General features: G+C 43.4%; 1 protein-coding gene and 1 long non-coding RNA gene across 3 annotated transcripts in view; one reads left to right on the top strand and one right to left on the bottom strand.

Moving 5' to 3' along the window:
• The window catches only part of PITPNC1 (phosphatidylinositol transfer protein cytoplasmic 1), a 254,520-nt gene that overhangs the window by 69,379 nt on the left and 161,566 nt on the right, over positions 1 to 23,575 (bottom strand). For both annotated transcript variants that reach the window (XM_041726175.1, XM_041726176.1), the window contains exon 5: positions 16,570 to 16,641. In XM_041726175.1, coding sequence (XP_041582109.1) covers positions 16,570 to 16,641 — 72 coding nt within the window. The remainder of the gene's footprint in view (positions 1 to 16,569; positions 16,642 to 23,575) is intronic.
• Positions 1,524 to 14,060, top strand: LOC121473632. Its single transcript, XR_005983181.1, has 3 exons — positions 1,524 to 3,961; positions 12,479 to 12,603; positions 12,706 to 14,060. It is a non-coding gene; the product is annotated as an uncharacterized LOC121473632 (long non-coding RNA).

Consider the following 23,575-nt stretch of genomic DNA (forward strand, 5'->3'; position numbering starts at 1 on the left):
AGGCCTCTGAGCCAGTCTTCCCATCCCATTCCCAAATTTAACTCAGCACCCATGCTTCTCCGTCTTCCTAATTCCCTCTGGTCTTATTTCTGCTGTTGCTGCTTTCGTTAAGATTTGGCCTGTGTTCTTTCCCATCTGATCTACCACAAATCTGTTTTCTCAACTAGCCTCTCCCTGCATTCAATCCTTTCTTTCTAGTCCCATTCTCCCTCCTGTGTTCTTTTTTTTTTTTTTTTTTAAGATTTTATTTATTTATTCATGAGAGACACAGAGAGGGAGGCAGAGACACAGGCAGAGGAAGAAGCAGGCTCCATGCAGGGAGCCCGATGTGGGACTCAATCCCGGGTCTCCAGGATCACGCCCTGGACCGAAGGCAGGCGCCAAACCGCTGAGCCACCCAGGGATCCCCTCCCTCCTGTGTTCCTTATAGCACATTACACTGCAATGACAGGACCTGCCTCCCCAAACTGACAATTCCTGGTACTAAATAGATGCTCAACACAGTTTCTCCTGCAATGAATTAACCTCCTTTCAGTGCAAAAAAAAAAAGGACTCCCCAGATTCCCACTGGGAAGTTAAGACAAAGGGATCAAGGAAGACAATTGGTATTTACTAACCACCTATCAATTGTAGGAAATGTGATATAGGTGGCTTTAACAATTATTTGGTTCAGAATGTTCCTTATCACTTAGAAAACTGATCCAAGGGGGGTAAGAAAAATCCAGGGGGAAGAATATTCCAAATATACGAATTTATTACACCTCTGGGAAAAAGGAACAGTCTTTCAACCAGAAGACTCTACATTCTTGACAGTTGGGAATAACCCAACTTTACTTATTAAGGAAAATCTAGGTCTGTTGAAAACAGCTGTAGCTCCTCCATCTTTTGAGGCTGGTGCTGACTGCCCTTGAGACAAGGTAGGACTCTTCAAGTACATTACCCCAACTTTGCAGCAAGAGAAACCTGTTCAAGTCCCTGAAGGTTTCACTCAACAGAACCACTTCTTGACTTTGTCAGTGTAACCAAACACCTGTTATCTGAGGGGCATTGGCTTGGAACAAGATAAAATATATAGAGTTTAAAAAGTCCTCTACATTGCACTCCCCTGTTTGTACAAGTACCAACGATAATTTTGACCCAGTGTACGTTCTGTTCCTCAACACCCCATGGTGCAACTTTACAAAGTGGGCACCAGAAGATTCAATCTTCAGGGCAGCTGGAGAACCAACCTAACAAAAACCCCCATAACTTCCAAAAATCTGTACCCAGATCAAGTCAATAATTAATTTTTATCCTTAACTATATGAGAGGAGATTCTTCTACAACAGTAAGAGTTTTCAAATACAAAGAGCAAATCTTAGGAAGAGGAAGCAATATGCAGTTACATGAACTCTTAACCAAAGCAGATTAAGCCACTCCTAAGTATCACATGACTACTTTTTTTTTTTTTTAAGCAAAATTGTTTTCTATTTCAAACAGTTACAAAAACCCTCAACAAAGGCATAGCATGTGTGCAACTGGTGGATCTGGTTTAACATCATCTATTTCAAGAGACCCAGATGGTTCTAAGCAAATTTAGCTGGGTGTTGAAAACAAGTCCTCATACATAAATCAAAATTAAGTTACTAGAAAAAAATCAATCTTTCCAGTGTCCTTCATTCCTGAGGACCTTCCTTAATATGTTTCATATTTCATTTCAATATTTCACCGTAGTTTTGGCATGCCAACCAAGGTGAATTTGAGTTAATAACAAACTTAACCTCATGACAGATTTCTGATTTCCTCTGAACCTAGGTATGAGTGATAATAAAACATTTCAGCACCAAATGGTCTATTATTTGGTTTCACCCCTGAGTGTCTACTCCGTGACAGTATTTCATTCATGCTTTTCAATGTCTATTTATTAATCTAACTGGCATAGCTAAAGAAAATTAAAATTACTCTTCATAATGGTCTGCATATTCCAAAAGTGTTTATGACCGGCTCTTTAAAGGGCTGGGAACAAGATGGAAGATTTTCAGATGCAGCTCCATGAAGTTTATATTTAATAAGTTTATGTGCCAAACGGCTGTAAAGTCTGATGGGCTATAAACAGGACTTCAATAGGTATTAGTGCGGAAATATATTTAAATATGATTTAACAGCTTAGTATTAGAATCGCTATTAGTCTCAGAATATCAAGTACAGAATTTGGTGTGCAACAGCTGACCTGCTGCTTGGTTAAAACACATAGTCTGTGTACAAGTAGAGTACATGGAAGCAGCGCTCTCAGTGAATCAACGGGAAAAAATTGCTTTTAGGCTGTGACTACTGGAAATCATTAACTTCTTTTCCATAAGGTCACCCCCTATCATCCCCTTGCCCCATTTAAAAAAAAAAAAGACTAAAATTCTCGCAGAGACTTTCCCCTTGCAGTTATTTATGAGCGAGATGACATCCAGGGATTTTAGAGAGAAATCCATTTTACAAAGATGATGGCTCTGAACCCGTGAGTGGAGAAGATTCACCTGTTCCTTTTTCAGAGCTCTATCAAGTCATTCGCTTCACTAGGAAGCCAGGCAGTGCCCTGGAAAAAGTTAACACACCACCTTCCAGGCTGAACAACTGAATAGCTTATTAATCAATGACTTCTCTTTGGCAGAATTCAGTTCAATGTTCACACTTCCCATGCAAACATTATTCAGTGCTTAAATTCACTATTCAGACATCTCGACATCCTGTACAGGAGGAGGGCTCACGCTGAATTCACACTGATTCGAAGACATTACCACTTACAGCACACACACACACACACACATACACACACAAAAGCTACCATTTATAATTGCACAATGCCATCAACTCCAATACACATTTTGTTTTTTAGGGTTGTTAAAAAGTAAAAATCAATGGCAACCGTAGACTTGATGAGATATGGAAATGCCAGTTACAGCTAACATGTTGAAAACCTACTATGTGTACCAAGCACTACTCTTAGTACTTTTTATGACTAACACATTTAACCTTCACCTGTACCCAATGAGTAGGAACTATTATTTTTTTAAAGATTTTATTTATTTATTCATGAGAGACACGGAGAGAGAGAGAGGGGGGCAGAGACATAGGCAGAGGGAGAAGCAGGCTCCATGCAGGGAGCCCGACATGGGACTCGATCCCAGGACTCCAGGATCACGACTTGGGCTGAAGGCAGCACCAAACTGCTGAGCCACCCAGGCTGCCCCAAGTAGGAACTATTGTTAAACTTGTTTATGGGTCACACTGAGGTGAAGTAAAATGCCTTAACCAGCTAAGCTGCTGACCCAGGAATCAAACCCAAATGGTCTGACTTCAGTGCCCACAGTCTGCATCCCTCCATCGTTCTGCCTCCATCCTGCCAATGACCATTTGGGAACAACGGGACTGGCATCTGTCACCTCTGAGAGCCCAGATAGGCCCATCAAGATTCCTATGGGTGAGGAAGAACCAAGGTTAGGACTGGTCCCGAAAACCAGAATTCCCAACTTCCAGCCAGAAGGCCCTGAGACAGAGGGTTGAGGGCTCCAGTTTGTGATCACTCCCTCCTCCATCTTGGAAAAGTGAACTTAAAATCTCCCAGGGACGTGTGTCTTTTCAGCTTATGTGTCAGGAACCCCCTTCTGGATAGTGGAAAGGGAGAAGAGACTGCAGACATTGAAAATATGAGAACACAGCACCTTTCCTCTGAAAGAACTCAACTTCTCTGCCTGCAGATCTCTGGGAGTCTAACTCTGAAGTGGTTTTCATGAAGCATACGTAGCTGAAGTAAAATAGGAAATAAGAACCACTGTTTATGAAGTATCTGACATGCATCCTCTCATCAAATCCCCCCAATAACCTCCTGAAGTGGGTGTCATGTTCCACTTTTAACAGCTGAGGATTCAGAACATCGAAGACCCATTATCATTGAGTGTCTGAGCCCTGCTCTACACCCTGTTGGTTCAAGGTGAGTTCTCTGAATCTAGTACATCATCATGGGACTGGTCAGCTGCTAGCTTTGGGTAGATTCCTAGAGTGTCCTCATCCTTGATGCTCCAAGACCCAAAGCTGGTTGGCCACCATCTGTTGTAAGTAATCCATTTACTGAGGTGCCAACAACTGGGCTCAACAAACATAAACACAAAATTCTAGGTAAATAAACAGGAATGGTGTGCCTTATTTTTAAGTGTAGTGCACTGTTTTCCCATAATTAGGTTTCTTACGTGGGGGGAGAAAGCCAAACATTTGGGAAACAACTGCAAAGTGACAGGAACTGAAAATGGATCACAGAAAACAGGATAGGTTTGAGTTTCGTGGAACAGAAGAGTTGGATGAATATTTTTTTTTTCAAAACTCAAGATACTTAACATCCAGAAAGATACAGAGGATCATGTGACAAACAGCTACTACCCACCACTCAAAATGAACACATGTAAACATTTTGTCACATTTGATTCTCATTCTGCCCCTTCTTTTTCTTTTTTATTTTTATTTATTTTTTTAAAATATTTTTTTATTTATTATTTATGATAGACATAGAGAGAGAGAGAGAGAGAGAGAGAGAGAGAGAGGCAGAGACACAGGAGGAGGGAGAAGCAGGCTCCATGCCAGGAGCCTGATGTGGGACTTGATCCCAGGACTCCAGGATCGCACCCTGGGCCAAAGGCAGGCGCTAAACCACTGAGCCACCCAGGGATCCCCTTTCTTTCTTTTCTAAAGAAATTGTCGCATTTAAAGTTAAAATCCCTTCCTCCTCTACTCCAGGCTGGCAGTTATTGTAAATTTCTTATGAACTTGGTCCCTATTTTGACAAAATTTATATTTTATACAATATGTAAATGTATCCATAAGCAAAATATACTTAAATGACTTTAATGGTTATCACACTTAGGTTTCTAAACTCCTTCTGGAGCTTATTTTTTAATACGGAGTGAGGTAGGGATCTAATACTTTATTTTTCTATTTGAAATGTCAGTTGACTCAAAAGTTATTTTCTGAGAAAATCATCCAATGTCCTTTCTCCCTATTCATTTGAGATGCTTTATCTACCATGTATCAAACTCCCATTATCAGCTTATATCTACTCTGTCTTTTTTTAATTTATTTTTTATTGGTATTCAATTTGCCAACATATAGAATAACACCCAGTGCTCATCCCATCAAGTGCCCCCCTACTTCTGTCTTTATGCCAACACCACTACTCTTGTAATACGGTTTTGTTATCTGGTGGGATGAATCTCTTCTCCTTGTTCTTTTTCTTTCTTTCTTTCTTTTTTTTTTTTTTTAGAAAGAGAAAGCGCTAGTGTGGTGGGGATTGTAAGGGTAGAGAGAAAGGGAGAGAGAAAATCTTAAGAAGGCTCCATGCCCAGTGTGCAGAGGTGGGGCTCAATCTCATGACCCTGAGATTATGACCTGAGCTGAAATCAAGAGTCAGATGCTTAACTGACTGAGCCACCCATGTGCCTCTCCCCTCCTTGTTCATTGTTTGAAATTTCTTCTGGCTATTTTGGACTTTTATTCCTCATTTTAGTTTTACAATCAATTTATGACAATCCTGTTGGGATTTTGAATGGAATTACATTTAATTTGGAAAATAATTTAAAAATGGCTAATTCTTTATTGTATTTAGTTTTCCCATCCAGGAACATGGAGTATTTATCATTTATTCAGGCCTTTGTTATGTGTTTTTTGAGTCTATAAAAGTTAAATTGTTCCTTAAAGGTGTGTTGGTATTAACCATGGTATTTGACCTCATACAGCTGTAAATGCATTTGGTGAGAGAGATGATTACATGAGCAATTACTATGTAGCCTGACAAGTAATGTAGGGAGAGAGGCACAAATATGGTAGTATACAAACATCCAGAGAGGCACACAGCCTGGGCTCTAACCCTTAGCAGAAGGGCACACTTAGAAGGCTAGTCTCCATCATCTCCATCTGCCTTTTCAAAACTTCAGGAGACATCCCATACATAGTGTGAAATTACTCAGAAGGAACCTAGAGTTTCTGCAATTCAAAAAGATCTTTAATTCATAAACATCTTTTAAGTGAACAGAATCAATGTTAATGCTTATAATAGTTATGATTACACTAAATTCTTTCCTGTTTCATTAACAAAATCAGGATATCACTGGAAAATGGGGTGCCTGGGTGACTCAGCCAGTTAACTGTCTGCCTTCGGCTCAAGTCATAATTCCCAGAGTCCTGGGATTGAGCCCCACCTAGGGCTCCTTGCTTAGCAGGGGGTCTGCTTGTCCCCCAGCACCTCCCCCTGCTTATGCTCTCACTCTCTCTCTCAAATAATAAAAAATTTAAAAAAAATTCTTACAAAAGAAAAGGATATCACTGGAAAGAGGACTAAAACCTTCTGCTTCATGGCTACAAAAAAAGAAAAACAATAGATTTGTTGTGTAACCTTGAGTAAGTTATTTGACATCTCATTGCAACATGTGCATAGTTCTCAATTTTTATAAGCCTTTTAAATTAATTAATTAATTTTTCTCACGATTTTATTTATTTATTCATGAGAGGCACAGAGAGAGAGAGAGAGAGAGAGGCAGAGACACAGACAGAGGGAGAAGCAGGCTCCTTGCTGGGAACCTGACGTCACACTCTGGGCTGAAGGCAGCGCTAAACTGCTAAGCCACCGGGGCTGCCCTATAAGCCTTTTTTAAAGAAAAAAAACCTACATATATAAATAAAATTTTGTTTTTGGCTATGCCATGTGAGAGTAAGATACATTGCATGATACTTCATTCTTAAATATGTCAGCATATATCTTCCAGGAACAAAGATACGTAATGTAAAGATCACAGGCAAGAAATTTAATATTACCTTAATACGTACCATATTATTACCTAATATATAGGTCCAGATTTAAATTTTCCCAAATGTCCCAATGTCTTGTCCTCTGCACTGGCCCACCCCCCTTAATTCAGAATCTAATCAGTGATGTGGGCTTTAAATTTAGTAGTTGAATTATACTTTAGTCTTAAATCTAGGGCAGTTCCCTAAGTTCATGACATGTTCCTTTAAAAAGTTTTGGCTAGTTGTTTTGTAGAACGTCTTTCAATTGGATTTGTCTGATTGTTTTCTTCTGATCGATTCAGGTTAAAAACTTTTGGCAAGGATAATCCACCAGGATGTTGTGTTCTCCATGTGTCACAATGGGAGGCACATTACATCAGTGTGTCCTGTTGCTGGTGGTGCAAAATTTGCCTCCTTGATGGTATCCACTAGATTTTTCTACTGTTTGCAATTAATACATAATTTCTGGGGTGATTCTTTGAGACAGTGTGAATTCCTGTTCCCCAATACTGTTTCATCCAATGGTTTTAGCATCCATTGATGACTCTTGCTTGAGCCAATTATTACTGTAATAGCTGTAAAATGGTCACCTATACCTTGATAGTTGGCATTGCATTCCTAGCCCTGATTTCTGGTTTCCCAACCATGATTCAGCCTTGTCCCTTTGATGATGCTGCTTCTCACCAGTTTGGTTAATGGTCTTCCTAATCCTTACTACTAACAGCCAAGCCTTTCTGGATTTACCACAGCGTCAACGAATCAAGCCCAGATAAAAAGCAAATACTGCTTTATGCTATATCTATTAATATAGCCTGCATTCTGACTATATAACTTGAGAATCAGAAAGCTGTTGGATAGATGCTGCTTTTGCTCACATGTCTTTTACATCCAGCTCTCAGATCACAAATTGTACCACAAATAGCAAAGGCACCATCTTAAGGAATCAAACATGATCTGTTTCCCATTGTCCTCAAAATGATACTATTAGACACCGAGGGAGCAAGGACGTTGACTTTCCACTTCATGAACCAAAGTGGATAATAATCCTTCGAAATAGCAAATGGGGGTGTTTTGTGCAACCTTCTTTTTAGCATGTACTGATTTATTAGAGAAAATTGCAGATTTTGTAGGTGGCTGGTTATAATAATATAAGGTTAAAAACAGAACCATAAAAGTTGAAGACATCAGAGATCACATCTAAAAATAAAGCAAATGCTTTTTTCTTTCTACAAACCTCAATGAGAAGCCATTTGAGGAAAAGATAATCAGCTTCAGAGACCTGTAAATAGGGATTCTACAGTTCTCACAGCCACCCTACTTTTACAAATTAACTTTAACAAACTTTGAAATCTGTAAATAAATCCATCCACGTTGCCCTCTTAATGTTAAAGATGCAAAAGTAATACTAATAATGAAACAAACTTCATGATGACTATTATAATAAGAACTCCTCCATAAGCAGAGTTCTTATGATAAAATTTCCTCTCTGTCAGTTGGTAACTTTCAATGTAAGGTCTTTGTGGCCATGAGGAGAATTTTTCTGGCTAACTTTCCCATGCAATGCAAGTTAGGCAAAGTCAAAGGATTGAAATGTTTACTCAATTCATCCAAAGAAGGCACCCGCCCAGGAGAAGAAACTAGACTTCCCCTCCCCAATGTAAGGATCAAACTCACAATCCCAAGATCAAGAGTTGCTTGCTCCACCGATTAAGCCACCCAACTGCCTGGGAAATGAGTCTTAGAAAAGATAATAATCAGAAGCTGGACTTGAAAGCCATGGGAAGGGAAGATCCTTCTCAGGATCAGGGTGCTCTCCATCCTGGAGCACCAGAACTTTCTTTTTGCTGTCACTTCTCTCCCTAGATAACCTGCCTCATTTCTTTCTCTGAATCATGCCCTACACCTCTTTCTGAACTCCAGATTCATACATCCAGCTCCTTACCTGCTGCTTCCACTGGTAAGTCTCAATGGCACCTCAAACTGATTGTGTCTCAAGTGGACCTCTTGATTCCCTTCACTGTTCCTCACTATGCAAACAGGGTTGGTAGATAAAGCTGGATATCCTGAGATTATACTTATTTTGCCCCCCTCTTGTGCATCAAGTCCAATGGAAAGTGAGTCTGTTTCCAAAATACATCTATCCTTGCTCTCTTTACCCACTGTCATCTCTCCAGCCCAAGCTACCATTATTATCGTTGGTCTGGATTATTGCAGTCACTGCCAACTGAACTCCAAGCTTCCAGTCTTGCTCTCTTACCACCTATTCTCCATAGAATGGCCAGAGCAAACATTTAAAAACAGAAATGACGTAAAGCAACATGGTCTTTTAAACTGGATTCTAGAACAGCAAAAGGACATTGGTGGGAAAATCTGGTGAAATCTGAACCAAGTCCGTGGGTTTTGAGAAATGTAACAGGGTTTTATAAGATGTTAATGCTAGGGGAAGCTGGGTAAAGGGTATATGCGAACTCCCGGTACTATCTTTGCAACTTTAGTGTAAATTTAAGATATTCCAAACCAAAAAGTTTATTTTAAAACCCCATAAATATCGTATTTTGCCTTTGTTTAAAATCCTTGCATAACTTCCCACTGTACTCAAATCCAAACTCTTTGCCATGGGCTCATAGATCTTACGTAATCTCGCTTCCAATACTTTATTTTTTTAAGTTTATTTAAGTAATCCCAACATAAGGCTCGAACTCATGACCCCAAGATCAAGAGTCACAATCTCTTCCTACTGAGCCAGCCAGGCGCCCCTGATACTTAAAAAAAAAAAAACAAAAACAGCTCATTTCCTACTATCTAATCCTCTGGCCACTGGTCTTCTGGAATGTGCCAGGCCATGTCAGGAGCCGGGACCTTGATGTTTATCGTCCCTGTATTAGCTTGCTAGGGCTGCCATAACCAAATACCACAGATTGAATGGCTTAAACAACATAATCCTATTTTCTCACAGTCTGGAGGCTAAAAGTCCACAATCAAGGTGTTGGCAGTTTAGTTTGTTCTGAGACGTCTCCCCTTGGCATGCAGGTGGCCATCTTTTTACTGTGTTTTCACACGGTCTTCTGCCCTCATCTTTCCTCTGGGCTTACTGGCTCCTTACATCCTAGTTTGTGTGTCCAAGGCCCACCTCAATGGCCTCATTTAACTTAATTACCTCCTCAGAGCCTTAGCTTCAAATACAGTGACATTCTGAGGTACTTCAACATATGGGATTCTAGGAGGATGCAATTCAGTCCCTAACAATCTCCTTTCCTAGACAGCCCTACAGATGGTTGGCTCCTTCCAGGCTCACATCTGCCCTGGACCTGTCACCTCTTCTGAGAGGCAATTTTTGACCACTTGGCTTCAAGCCCAGCGCCCCCTCCACCCTACTTCATGCCTTCTTTGCATTTACTACAGCTGGAGTTGTTTACTTGCTAATTATCAGCTTTCCCCCACTCCAGGAGTAGTGGACGCTTTGTCTGTCTTATTGTTGGATCCTCAATGATTCTTAAAATGCCTGGCACATTAGTACTCAACATTTGTTGAACAAGAAATGGCTTATTGGCAATTCAGACAAAAGCAGAGTCTCGTTAGGAAATCGTCAACACAGTTAATCCCAAGGTATGACCGTAACAGAAGCACCTAATATTGTCATAGCATGTTACAGTTTATGAAGTGTTTCTAGGTAAATTAACCTGTCTGAATCCTCCGTGCTATGATGCAAGCATAATTTTCTCTACTTTTTTGATAAAGAAATCACTGCCTAAGGTCACGTATCTGGGACTTCAATACTGATCTTTTTGTTTCCCAAAGAATGACTTTGTGTTCTTTGATTACAACAGAGCTGAACTAGAAACTAAAGAGATCCATATACCACTTTTAGGGAACCTCCAAGGAGAGCTCTGTGAAGGACACAAAATCATACTTCCAAGAACTAAGCTGGACATTCTTTCCATCCAATAAGAGGAGTTTTGTTGCTGAGGAATAATGGCCAAACAAGAATAAATACGGTGCCCTAAGGCCCTCTTATTGTGTGTGTAGGTGGTGCTGGTGGTTATATAAACATGCTTTTTGTAAACTATTCTGTTTTGAGGGGTATGAAGAAGTGAAGAATTGGGAGACCCTGATTTCCTAAGTGTTCACAGTTGCTTTTAAACAGCATTTATGGGCAGCCCCGGTGGCGCAGCGGTTTAGCGCTGCCTGCAGCCCAGGGTGTGATCCTGGAGACCCTGGATCGAGTCCCATGTCAGGCTCTCTGTATGATACCTGCTTCTCCGTCTGCCTGTGTCTCTGCCTCTCTCTCTGTCTATGAATAAATAAATAAAATCTTTAAAAAAAAAGCGTTTATATTTCCTTTAAAATCTAAACTTCTCAGGCATCTGGGTGGCTCAGTGATTGAGCATCTGCCTTTGGCTCAGGCCGTGATCCCGGGGTCCTGGGATTGAGTTCTGCATTGGGAGCCTGCTTCTCCCTCTGCCTATGTCTCTCATGAATAAGTGAATAAAATATTCAAAAAATAAATAAAATCTAGACTTCTCAGCCTGGACACCCCTAATTTCACCCCAAGGAGCTTTACAAATCCCAATGCTTGGACCCGACCCCTGACAAATGAAATCAGAACCCTGGGGGAAAAAAAACCCCTGGGGGATGAGACAGTGGCATCAGTGAGGGCTAAAGGCCTCCTAGGTGACTTCACTATGTGGCCACCATTGAGAACCATTGGTCTCAATTCTCGAATGGGCACTGGGTTGCCTCTCCCCTCCATTAATTGGAGGATGGACTCTCTAAAATTGCAGACACTCCTAATTGGAGAATTTGGCATTCTTAGAAGCAAAACGTTCTAGTCTTCTTATGTTCTGGCTGGCTGATTTAGACCAGTCTGCACCCAGGACCAATTAAATCAGAATCTCAGAGGATGGAACTCAGCTATGAGCAGTTGTGAAAATCTCTCAGGTTTAAGTCCAATGTGCAGCCAAGGTTGAGAGCCACTGCTCTCAATGGTACTGACTTTGTTTGGAAGAGGAAATAAAGGCAAGTCGCTCCCTTTAACCCCACTGAGCCACAGTAACCCAGCAGCAGCTGTCACACGTGTGCGAAGCACCTTCTCTCCCAGATCTAGAGTCATGGCCTTGGACAAACAACAGAACCCTACTTTGGCCTGGTGCCATCCTCCCCAGCATTAATTAAAACCTAAATAATTCTCATTATTATGTGCATAGAATAAATGGGCTTCGATTTAAGACAACCTTCCCACTGTGTCCTGGTTGCTGTAATCACAACTCACAGGTTTTCACAATCATAAATATACGAGTTTTATTTTAACAAGAAGATATTTATAGCTAGTCATCCCACTACTTTTTTTTTTTTTACTAGATATTGGGTCATGTAAAAAAAATTACTTGTATGGTAATTGATAATGGGATAACAACATGTACTCTATTCAATCACTAATCAATATGATTATCACTAGCGTCTTTCAATTTAATTATTGCTTCTTATCGTCCGTCATCAAATTTCATTAAGTTTTTGGCAGGTAGGGGAAGAAACAGGGTGCAGATAACAGTATGAAGGATGCTAGCTGAATGATAAGACGATACACCCAGAAAATGCAAAGAAATAAGCTGAGTTTATTAAATAATTTGGCAAAGCAGAGAGACCAGAGAAATACCCACTACTGCACTATTTTCTCTAGCAACTCTGCCTCCCACCGACAACTCTACACTACTCCCTGGACAGAAAAAGAGCATGCCGGCACATGCCATCTGCTTAAGGCTCTGGTGCTGAACTCCTGGATAAAGCTATCTTTTAATAATTAAAGTGAGTATTATTACAATAAATATATATTTGCCATGTTCTGATTTTGAAGCATTAAGACATGTGAATGAAAACCAATGAGGTTTTCCTTTTCTGTCTCCCCAGGCCCAACCTTGAAGCAGCTGGGTGATCCAACAGCTGCTGTTGAATATGGAAATTGGAGGAAGGCAAATTGGCAAAGAAGTCTAATCAAGCCAGGGCTGGTCCGTCTGGCCCAGTGGCCTCTGAAGCAAGACCTGGGGATCCATGGAGTGGAGCCAGGCAGGGGCTAGCATGGGAACTTGGACAAATTGGGTGCCATGACAGAGAGATAGGGTGCAGGCCCCCACGGGCAGTCTCAGAGTCAGCAAGCTGGGGAGAAGGAGGCAATACAGGGGACAGTAGCTGGCATTTCTCCCAGAGGAAGCAAATTGTGTTGACAAGCACTGCATACAAGTGCCCAGGGGCTCAGCACTTCTCTTGTGGGGCTGGACTAAGTCTCAGAGAGCACAGAGAATGCCAATCCCAAACATGGGTCCTGACTTTCAGGTGGCTAACCTGGGATTTTAAGGTCCTACAGGAGTAGTGAAAGGAACTTAGCACCTGCCACAAAGGGCTATGAGATAATAAAATGACAACCATGCACATTTTTCTTGACTAGTTGAATTGCACAGAGAGAATAAATTAGAAGGTCACGCTGGTCCTATCAACCTCTAAAGACCATGGTGGGCCGGTACATCCCCTCACACCTCGACAAATGGAGCAGGTTTTACCTACTCATGAGGACAGAACCACAGAGACGAGAAAGCAAGGACCTGTGTTTATAAAGGCTAGAAGACATTTGAAAACATTCCCCATGCCATGTTTTCCGATTGTGCTAGTTAACGCAGTTCAGGCACGTCTGTTCTGTATCAGGCTTTTCCTGACAGTCCTCAGCTAAATCAGAACGTCAAAAGGGTCAAGCCCATTTCAATACCATGTGTCCAAAAATTGTTTAAAGAAGTATATGTAAGTATGGAATACAGTGCAGCCATTTAAAAGTCATACAGGGAAGGATACTTTGACATGTCAAAAACAGCATACTGTGTGATTCAATTTGGGGGGAATTGGCTAAAAAATAGATTTGTTATGATCTAGTACATGAACATGAAGTACTATCAGCAGTAAACTCTGAATTATAGAAAAACTTGGTTTTTCCTTTCTTTATTGGGGGTGCTCTTTTGCATTTCCCAAGTTTTAATAACTGTACTAATTATTTTACAAGGGTTCAAGTTTAAGTATGATGTAACATTATTTTAGACATTGAAGTTTTAATGTGGTTGGCCACCAAAGCACCTCTTCTATCAGGCTGTTGACAAGGATATGGTCCTAAACACTTCCCTTGAGATTACCAACCATCAAATTACCATCAAAGGACACTAACCATCAGAGGATCCTGAACTTCCTGGGGAGAGTACCCCAGCCATTTGCCTTCTCTCCTCTTGAAACCTCTAGGAATTCTGGAGAAGGCATTCGGTGGGGGACAACTGGTGAGATGTATCCAGTGGGTCAAATTCTGAGATCTGGTGGGCAGTGTTCTGATTTGAGTCTCTCCAATAAGGGGTTAGCAAACTTTTTTCAGAGAGTAAATAGTTTAGGTTTTATGGGCCAGATGAGCTCCGTTGCAAATACACAACTCTGCTGTTGTAGTATGAAGGCAGCCTAGATAATATACAAACGAGTGTGGTTATGTTCCAATGAAACTTTATTTACAAAAAAAAGTAGTTTCCCAATCCTTGATAAACTAACTCCAGGCTTTTTAGCTTAGTTCAAGAAGCTGAAGTGACCAGGTACAAGCCAAGTCAGTCCCTGAAAATACAGTAATATTCTCTTATCCACACGTTGCTTTCCACAGATTGAGTTACATGTGGTCAACTGTGGTCGGGAAGCGGATGAACCTTAAGTCAAAAGGTCACTAGCAGCCCAATGGTATGTCACTAAGTTTACATCATTCACCACACTTGATCTCATCACGTAGGCATTTTATCATCTCACATCATCACAAGAAAGGTGAATACAGTACAGTAAGATATTTTGAGAGAGTGAGAGAGATCACATGCATATAATTTTTACTACAGAATATTGTTATGATTGTTCTGCTTGATTGTTGCTGTTAATCTCTTATTTGGGGCAGCCCGGGTGGCTCAGCGGTTTAGCACCGCCTTCCACCCAGGGCGTGATCCTGGAGACCTGGGATCGAGTCCCAAGTCGGGCTTCCTGCATGGAGCCTGGTTCTCCCTCTCCCTGTGTCTCTGCCTCTCTCTATCTCTCTGTTCTCATGAATAAATAAAATCTTTAAAAAAAAAACCTCTTATTTGAGCCTCATTTATAAATTAAAATTTATAATAGGTATGTACATATAGGAAAAAACAGGTATATATGCGGTTTGGTATTGTCTGCAGTTTCAGGCATCCACTGGAGGTCTTGGAATGTACCCCCAACAGCGAAGGGGAGGGGGTCTACTGTAAGGGGTCATGATTGAATGCTGCTTTTTAAGCTCTTTCCAACTCTGAGGGTTTAGCAGTGGCATCTCTACACTGAAGGAAGGGAAGCCCATGATTGTGATTATGTTTTCATTTATTATGTTGGTTTTTCCTCCAGCTAAGCTATGAGTACCTAAAGTTTGAGAAATGAGTCTGCATTTTTAATACCATGCATGCAACTCATACATACTCATACTCAGAAGAGAAGGTGCTTGATATGCCGTTGCTGAATACCACGTGAAGGAATGAGTGTCCTCCCACACCAAGCTGGTGTGAAATATAGTTGAATGATGCCCCTTGGGAACCACTCTAGCTCTGTCCAGGCAGACTCCACCTTGAAAGGGACAACCTGTCTTCCCCACAAAGACACCTGTACCTTCTAGATATAAATCTTTAGAAAAGACTTCTAGAAGATGTCGACACAAAGAACCATAGTGTTAGTTAGGCCTGGCTAACACTCTCTAAAGGGTTTCTTAGTTCTTCTCAGGGACTGTTCTCACCTGAAAAAAGGATTTCAAGTTGATGATGTTTGTGAGTCCTTAGACCTTGCCTCATGGCAGTTAGGCACCCCCACAACCCCCTGCATCCTGCTTTGCATTTCCTTGGCTCCATGAAGGCCCCAAAAGGGGTCATCTTGTCAAGAAATGCTCTCTCGACCATTTTGACACAGTCTCAGTCTTCATCATTCTTCACAAATGCACAACATTGTAAGTGAAGTCGAAATTAATAAGTGAAGCTCTGCAGCTTCTAGATCCAGGCTCTTCCCTCAGTAGGTCCCAATGGAACCCAGAGCCCAATCTCAGGGTGAGGCTCTTGACTGGTCAAAACATCCACTCCTAACGGGAAGGGATTCAAAATGACATTGCCCCAGTGGAAAGAGGCTGGGGTAAAAGCGAGGTCAGAAGATGGATCTCAGCAATACTAATACTAAAGTATGGGTCTGAAAACTAGTAAGAGTCAGATTGTCCCATAAGGTAAAAATATTTTGCAGGAGGGGACTGATTTTAATGTGGGATATGTGCATATTTGTGTATATAGGTGAACATAAGCATAGTCTAGAAAATATATACAGTATGCACACATATATTTGGTTCTATTCATTTTTCTACATAAATGTCCACAGTCACTGAGAAGATGTATGCCCAATCCAATAATCAGAAACCAGATCCTGGAGCATAACGTCCCCATCATCCCCCTCAAACATCAATGACAATCATTCCAGGTCACAGAGATTTCGCACAGAGGCGAAAGGATATAAAGATGGGAAGAAAGGCCAGACAACAAAGAAATTCCAGAGAGAAATCCCAGGGAAATGGCTCCAGAGAGCAAATGCCAGAGCTTCTCTGAGATCCCAGGCACGATCCTGCAGCTGGCCCTGGGCACCCCAGCAGCTATGAAAAGTGCTGCGGCTCTCAGAGCTCCGGGGTGGGGAGATGAGGGCACAGCACAGAATGGGGGTGCTACTCACGCGGTCGTTGCTTCCTTTATTGTCTTCATACTTGGTTTCTATATGAATGGAGAATTTCGGCAGAAAGGAACACTAAGGAAAAAAAAAAGGAAATTTCGTTAGCCTATCATTTTTTCCTCCCTTCACATTCTCAGTATAGCCTCTGGATGCTCTCCTGACCATCATGTTGGGAGCACTATTCCCGATCAGAAGTGTTATGGTACTAGGTCACTATCTAAATTCAGAGAAAAACTCACCTTTGGCAACATGGACACAACTGCACCCAGAAGTTAGGCCACAGAGAATAACCAAGCAATGGAAGGCAAGTCGTTGTATTTCCAAAAGAAATACGTTCTGTGAGTCCTACCGCAGGTTTTAGGAAAGCAAACCCCTGACACAGGTAGTTCCCATTCTGGGGAGCTTACCTGTGAGGGAGAAGCTGCCACTGCTGGGTATCTGGGGACTCAGCCTCAACCTTTATGTAAACATTCATATAAATAAAGCTAGGGAGGTGGCATTTAGCAGTAGAACATTAGGATAACAAATTATGGAAGTCAGACACACCTGCTTTTAGTTTTGAATTTATCACCTGACAGCTATGTTTCTTTGGTCAAGACAATTTAACTTTTTGGAACCCTGGCAGTAGTAAAACAGGGATAATAATTATTGCCTAATAGTAACGTTTTGAGAGTTAAATAAAACCATGTGTGTAAAACAAGTAAATTCTAGGCCCAGAGGAAGCATTCAGCAAGTGACAGCACTCAGCATGAGGCTGCAGCTGAGCTTGACGTAAAAGGCAGCCCCTCTTTTTGTCAGCACAGGGAGGAGAAACCCCAAAAGCACACTGCCCTACTGTCTCAGTCTCAGCAAGCCACGATCTGTGTACTCAGGAGATTTTAAGGGTTAAGGTAGCTCGAGAAGAGGGTTTTGATGGATGTTGATGCAACCTCCCTCCTGCTGGCACCGAGCTGGGCATTAACTTTCCCGGCCACAAGAGATGGGATTGAAGACTAATGGGTAAAATGACCCAGCAACTCCACTGGGAGCTGCAGGTGTCAGAGAAATGAGACTCCAGCTGATATACTCACGATCCTGAGTCTGGCTCCTTTATTTATTTATCCAACACGCCCAGAGCACGTACTCTATATATACCAGGCCCTGGTCTAAGTGCGTTCAAGTTCTCATTCATTTATTCCTCATAACCATGCCATGTAGTAGATACTATCGTTATCATCCCTTTTAAAGATGAGGAAATGGAGGCACTGAGAGGTTAAGTAAATGGCTCATGGTCACACAACTTGTAAATAGTAGTGTCGGGATTACAAGACTGGTGGCCTGCTCCCAGTGTCCATGCTCTTCATCATTATCCTACCGGTTCTCAAAGTGGAGTCTTCAAAGCTGCAGCAGCAGCAGCAGCATCCTAGAAGCAAATTCTTGGGCCCAACCCCATACCCATTGAATCAGAAACTCTAGGGAAGGGGCCTAGGCATGTGTGTGTGTGTGTGTGAGTGTGTGTGTGTGTGTGTGTGTGTGTTTTAAAATTTATTTATTTATTAGAGAAAGAGAGGAGAGGCAGAGGGAGAGAATCCTCAGGTAGACTCCCCAACGAGCACGGGTTTGATCCCAGGACCCTTGACCTGAGCTGAAATCAAGTTAAGTCAGACGCTTAACTGAGGAGCCACCCAGGCACGGCCTCCAAGAATCTGTGTGATTTTTTTTTAAAGATTTTATTTATTTATTTGACACAGAGAGAGAGAGAGAGAGAGAGAGAGACAGAGGACGAGCACAAGCAGGGAGAATGGCAGAGGGAGAAGCAGACTCCCCGCTGAGCAGGGAGCCCAAGGCAGGGCTCTATCCCAGAGCCCTTGGATCATGATGTAAGCCGAAGGCAGACGCCTAACCAACTGAGTCACCAAGGCGCCCCCAGGCACCTATATTTAAAAAGCCCTCCAGGGTGGGATGCCTGGGTGGCTCAGCCTTGAGTGTCTGCCTTTGGCTCAGGGGGTGATCCCAGTCCTGGGATCAAGTCCCACATCGGGCTCTCTGCCAGGAGCCTGCTTTTCCCTCTCTGTGTCTCTGCCTCTCTCTCTGTGTCTCTCATGAATGAATGAATGAATGAATGAATGAATGAACAAATCTTTAAATTAAAAAAAAATGAGTGAAATAAAGCCCTCCAGGGGTTGTAGATGCTTGCTTGCATTGGAAAACCACCTCACTATCCCATGCAAGGGAAGAAAAGAGTGTTCGTTATCTACAATTCAGAAGTCTACAATACTTCGCCCCATGTGCTTCATCCCCCCAAGTCCAGAATCCCGTTTCAGCGCAGCTGAGCACCCTAGCAGCATGTGTACAAGAAGGCAGGGGCCTTGGACGTGCCATTGATAATTCTGACATCACCTGACTGTGTGCGTTGGGCCTTCATCTGTCTTAATCCAAGTGAAACGAGCAAGCTGAACCGTGACTAAGGAAACACAGAAACAATCAATCCCAGTAATTGTCTTTCTGGAGAATGAAGCTCTGCAATTATTCATGAACACCTTCTTTGCTGTCTCCTCTCAAAACCGTCACCCCATAACTGCTGCCCACACGCATGCTGCCCTGGGGAGTCCGAGGAGGGGGTGCTCAGCACGAACTGAGACCCTGGAGGGATCGGAGCAGCTCAGAGCCCATGGCGGAGTTCTTGACATGTGAACTCGGGGAGATGCACCTGCCGAGACCCTTTTAAAAATATCAAGGCTTCCGGCGAACTGATTGGACCTTTGTAAACCGTAATTCATACGAGAGTCAATGCAGTGCGTGCACAGCGCCAGATGGCAGGGAACAGAGCCGTCCCGGGTGGGGAGCTGGGTCTGGGTGCGTCAGAGTGGAACACCCCGCGAGGAGTTTTTATCGGTTGAACCCCTCAACCACTTAACTAAGGTCAGACAAATGAATTTTAGCATTTGGGTATTAAGCCCAAATATGAAATGCAAAATGCTTAGGCAAATTAGCAGATGCTGTTATTTTTTGAGTCAAGGACTTAGGTTATTTCCATATCAGAAGCTCAACCCTGCCAGAGGCTGGGAGTGCACCTGCTTTGGCCAGGCAGCAGGGAAAACCCGGATGGGACAGGTCAACTCTAGGCTGGTCAGAGTCTTCTCCTTCAGCAGTGGTTTGGGACTGATAATCACCTTGGGATGTCCGATGGCTGGTTCTCGGAGCCCTGGAGGTATGGTGTTGCAATTTAAAAATCAGGAGTACCTCTGGTCTAGGGCATTTTCAGAGCTGTCACTAAAAACTTTCTGGGTAGAAGTCCATCTTGAGAGAAAGTTCTGTCTACCCTACAGTTTAGCTTCCCTAAACACCCAGCCCACGAATCCTAGTAGAGCCTTAGCAGTTAAGTGCGGTTGTTGTTTTGTTGTTGCGCTCCCCGGCTGGCTTCCTATTTTGTTTCACTACAGAGGTGATCCTAAATCCCCTTCCTTGTTTAGAACCCTCTGGCTTTCCTCCTTCCTCCCTTGCAGCTGATAATTTTGATTCATAGTTCAATAAGACCCTGCGATGGAAACACTCACAGTTTCCCTCTCCTCCACCGCAGATCTGCTTATTTCTTTATGCTGCTTAACTCTTTGTGAATCAGAGAAAGACGTAGCTTTCCAGATCCCGGTGGAAAATCACGTAACGAGAACTGAGACACAGAGGGCAGCAGACCAGGGCTCAAATCTGAGATGCATGGACTCGGGCAAATTATTTTGGCATTCTCAGCCTCAGTTTCCCCGCAACAGAACAGGGACCGCCCTTCTCTACTCTATAGGGATGTTGAGAAGATCAATTGAGGTCATTCGGGTAAAACCCCAGCACAGTGCCTGGCACGTAGCAGGTGCACAGCAAAAAATATCTATAAGTCTCTTCTCTGGAAACTTGTTTCATCGATTACTTGCATTTTCTCCTGGCTTCCTTCCTGTAGCCTGAAAAATATCATGAAAAGTGGCATATTCCTAAGAAACAAGTATCAAGTTTGCTCAGTGATGTTCCTTCCTTCGTCTATCATTAATCTCATTTCTCCTTGTCTCCACAGCCTAACTGTTCAACGAGTAGCCCATGCCTGCCGTCTGTGCTTTTTCACCACCACCTCTTTCTCAACCAGAGCAATAGGGCATGGAAATGACCAAGTGTCAAAGAATTTTCAAACCAGCGTCACTTCCCTGTCCACACCCCAAGGAAGCCTCTACCCTGTTGAGTATGAGCCAAGAACTCCACCTTCCTTTTTCACCTTCCCTTCCTTCCTCCACCCCTTCAATGGCCGGTTCCCCTAAGTTCTGCCCTCTGCCCTATTTTCTGGCTCGGAATCCTCTGAACCCTCTCCCTTGGGGATCTCACCTGCCCCTCACTTTCACAGCTGCTTCCCAAGCTGACATCTCTAACCCCACCCGCTCTTCTCACCTGTCCAGCTGCCCACTGGCCACCCCCAACAAGGGTCCTACAAGCACCCCAACTGTAAAGTCCAGACTGAATCTGAACATTCCCCAGCACAGTTCTCGAGCTTCCTAGGGCTGCCATAACAAATTGCCATGAGCGGTGCGTCTTAACGCCCTCTCAGTTCTGGAGGCCAGAAGTCTAAAATCAAAGCGTGGACAATGTTGTGCTCCCTCTGAAGGCTCCAAGGAGAACCCTTCCCTGCCTCTTCCAGCTTCCGGTGGCCCCAGATGTTCCTTGGTCTGTGGTTGCATCCCTCCAAGCTCTGCCTGTTTCTTCATATCACCTTCTTTCCTCTGGGTGTTCTCTCAAGGTCCGTAACTAATTACAGCCACAAGCAAAGGCCCTATTTCCAAAAAGGTCACATTCTTAAGTTCCACTGGACATGAATTTTGACAAACGCTATTCAACCCACTAGACTTACCCATCACATCCAATGAATGCCCAAATCCTGCTGGCTCAGCTTCCCTCCTCAAAGGAAAGACCTAGAGTCTTCTATATCTGACTCTAACTTTTTTTATGGCCCCACCCTACATTCCTCCCAGTCACAGAAGACCACTTGCCATTCTCTGGAACACTTCTGGCTGCCATGTTTTTTTACTGCCCACAGTTCTCTCAGCCTGAGGTCTCCTTCGTATCCACAGACCATCCCAAATCCCACACCAGAACACTGATCCCATGTGTGCAGGTAGCATTCTGTTTGTACTTTGTCACACACTTATCTCCTTTTTGATCTCCAAAATTAGCTATGTGTCTGGCTCCCCGGGCAGAAGATAAGCTGCAACATGTCCCTCAGGAGGATTCCTCCTCACTCCTTGCTGTCACTGTCACAGTCACCCAGCCAGTCAGGCATTGAATCTTCTATTTCAGTTCTGCTTTCTATGACTCAGGGCTTTGATCCAACTGAGAATATACCATCTCGCCCGGTCCATCTCAAGTATCTCAAAGGGAGCACCCCACCTTCCAACCCTGGACATTCTCAAAACACGCGGTATCCCCTAAAGATTCTGACACACTTTCATCGATGAGGGGGATCCCCTATCACAGAAGGAACTCTCAGGAGTGTGGGAGCAGAAATGAAATTGGGAACTTTGACACAACCAAGTGGAACACGCTGTGAGAAGGGAAACATCGGGAGTGTCACCTATTGGCTAAAACTGGAAGATGTTAAGGGATTCAGAAGACACCTGTGCTCTCTACGGCACAGTCACTCAGGAGCACTGAACCCTTAGAGTCCCATTAGGCACATGATGACACAAAGGAAAGACTAAAACACTCACGGCAGACAGAATTCTCAGGTGGCCCCCCAAGACTCCTAGCCCTTGGTCTACACACCTTGAACAATCCCTCTTGCCCACAGTGTGGGCAAGACCTGTGAGTGCGATGGGATTGTAGCCCCTTTGATTCGATGTCAAGGTGATCAGAAGCTGTTATATTATATAAGACTTCTCTTTTTGAAAAAGCAGAGATTCTGGTTGCCTTTGAAGAAGGAAGCAGCCATGTGGTGAGATGACCGTGGGGCTAGAGCCTGACGGAAGCTTCTAGGAGCTGAGAGAGACCCCTGGAGGCCAGCCAACTAGAAAACCAGACTTCAGTCCAATGACAGCAATCCGCCAACCAGAGCCTGAAGAGGACCTCAAGCCCCAGACAAGATTGGAGCCCAGCCTAGTGAGACTCTGAGCCAGCACCCAGCTAACCTGGGCCCAGCAGACACTCTGTGTTTGAAGTTGCTATGTTTGTGGGAAATCTGTCATGAGCCAATGGAAAAACCAGTAACAAGACTGAACCTCAAGAATCCAGCCACTGCTTCCCTTTCAAATCACCCGTTTGGCATCTGCATAAAAAAATCACTCCCGTTGATGTCTGAATATGTCTCAGGAAAATGGGGGCATCTATACTCTTCTAATTTAGTGGCTGCAGCTGTGATGTCAATGGCTTCATCCATGACCACTACTTCGGGCTCGGGTGGTGCTGACTAGTAAGTGATGGCACTAGGCCTGCTGCCAGCCTGCATCCAGATGCAGCAGGACACGCATCACCCACAGGAGGCAAGAATTCAGGAGAAAGAATACAGGTTTTGGAGAGAAACAGACCTGAGTACAAACCCCAGCTTCCTTTCTCACAAGCTGTGTGCCTCCGAGGAAATTCCTCAGCTCCTCTGAGCATCCGTCTTCTCATCCATGAAACGGAGATGGGACCAACCTCATCACAGAGGGGTGAAGATGAAATAATCTAGTGAAGGGCCAGGCCACATCTGGCAGGACAGGTAGTTGGGAAATGCTGGTCCAGCCCACAGTACCCCTTCCCCACGGAACCCCCCAGGCTAGGTGGGAAGGAAAAGCCTGGGGTGGGGTGATCCTCCCCTGCACGTGTGCGAGGACACACTGGGAGGATGTGGCTTGCAGGGGTGGTGGCAGCAAGAGGACACCTCCCCAGGACATGGTTGGTGGCCATGCCACAGAGCAGGTTTGTGCTCCTGCCAGCCTCACTCTGCCACCTGACCCGCTGTGTTGTCAGGGACATGTCGTTTCGTCCAGGTTCATCCTCTCACCATCCTCCTTTTCGCCATCCG

This window comes from Vulpes lagopus, chromosome 12 (genome assembly GCF_018345385.1).
Source record: "Vulpes lagopus strain Blue_001 chromosome 12, ASM1834538v1, whole genome shotgun sequence".
Taxonomy (NCBI): Eukaryota; Metazoa; Chordata; class Mammalia; order Carnivora; family Canidae; genus Vulpes; species Vulpes lagopus.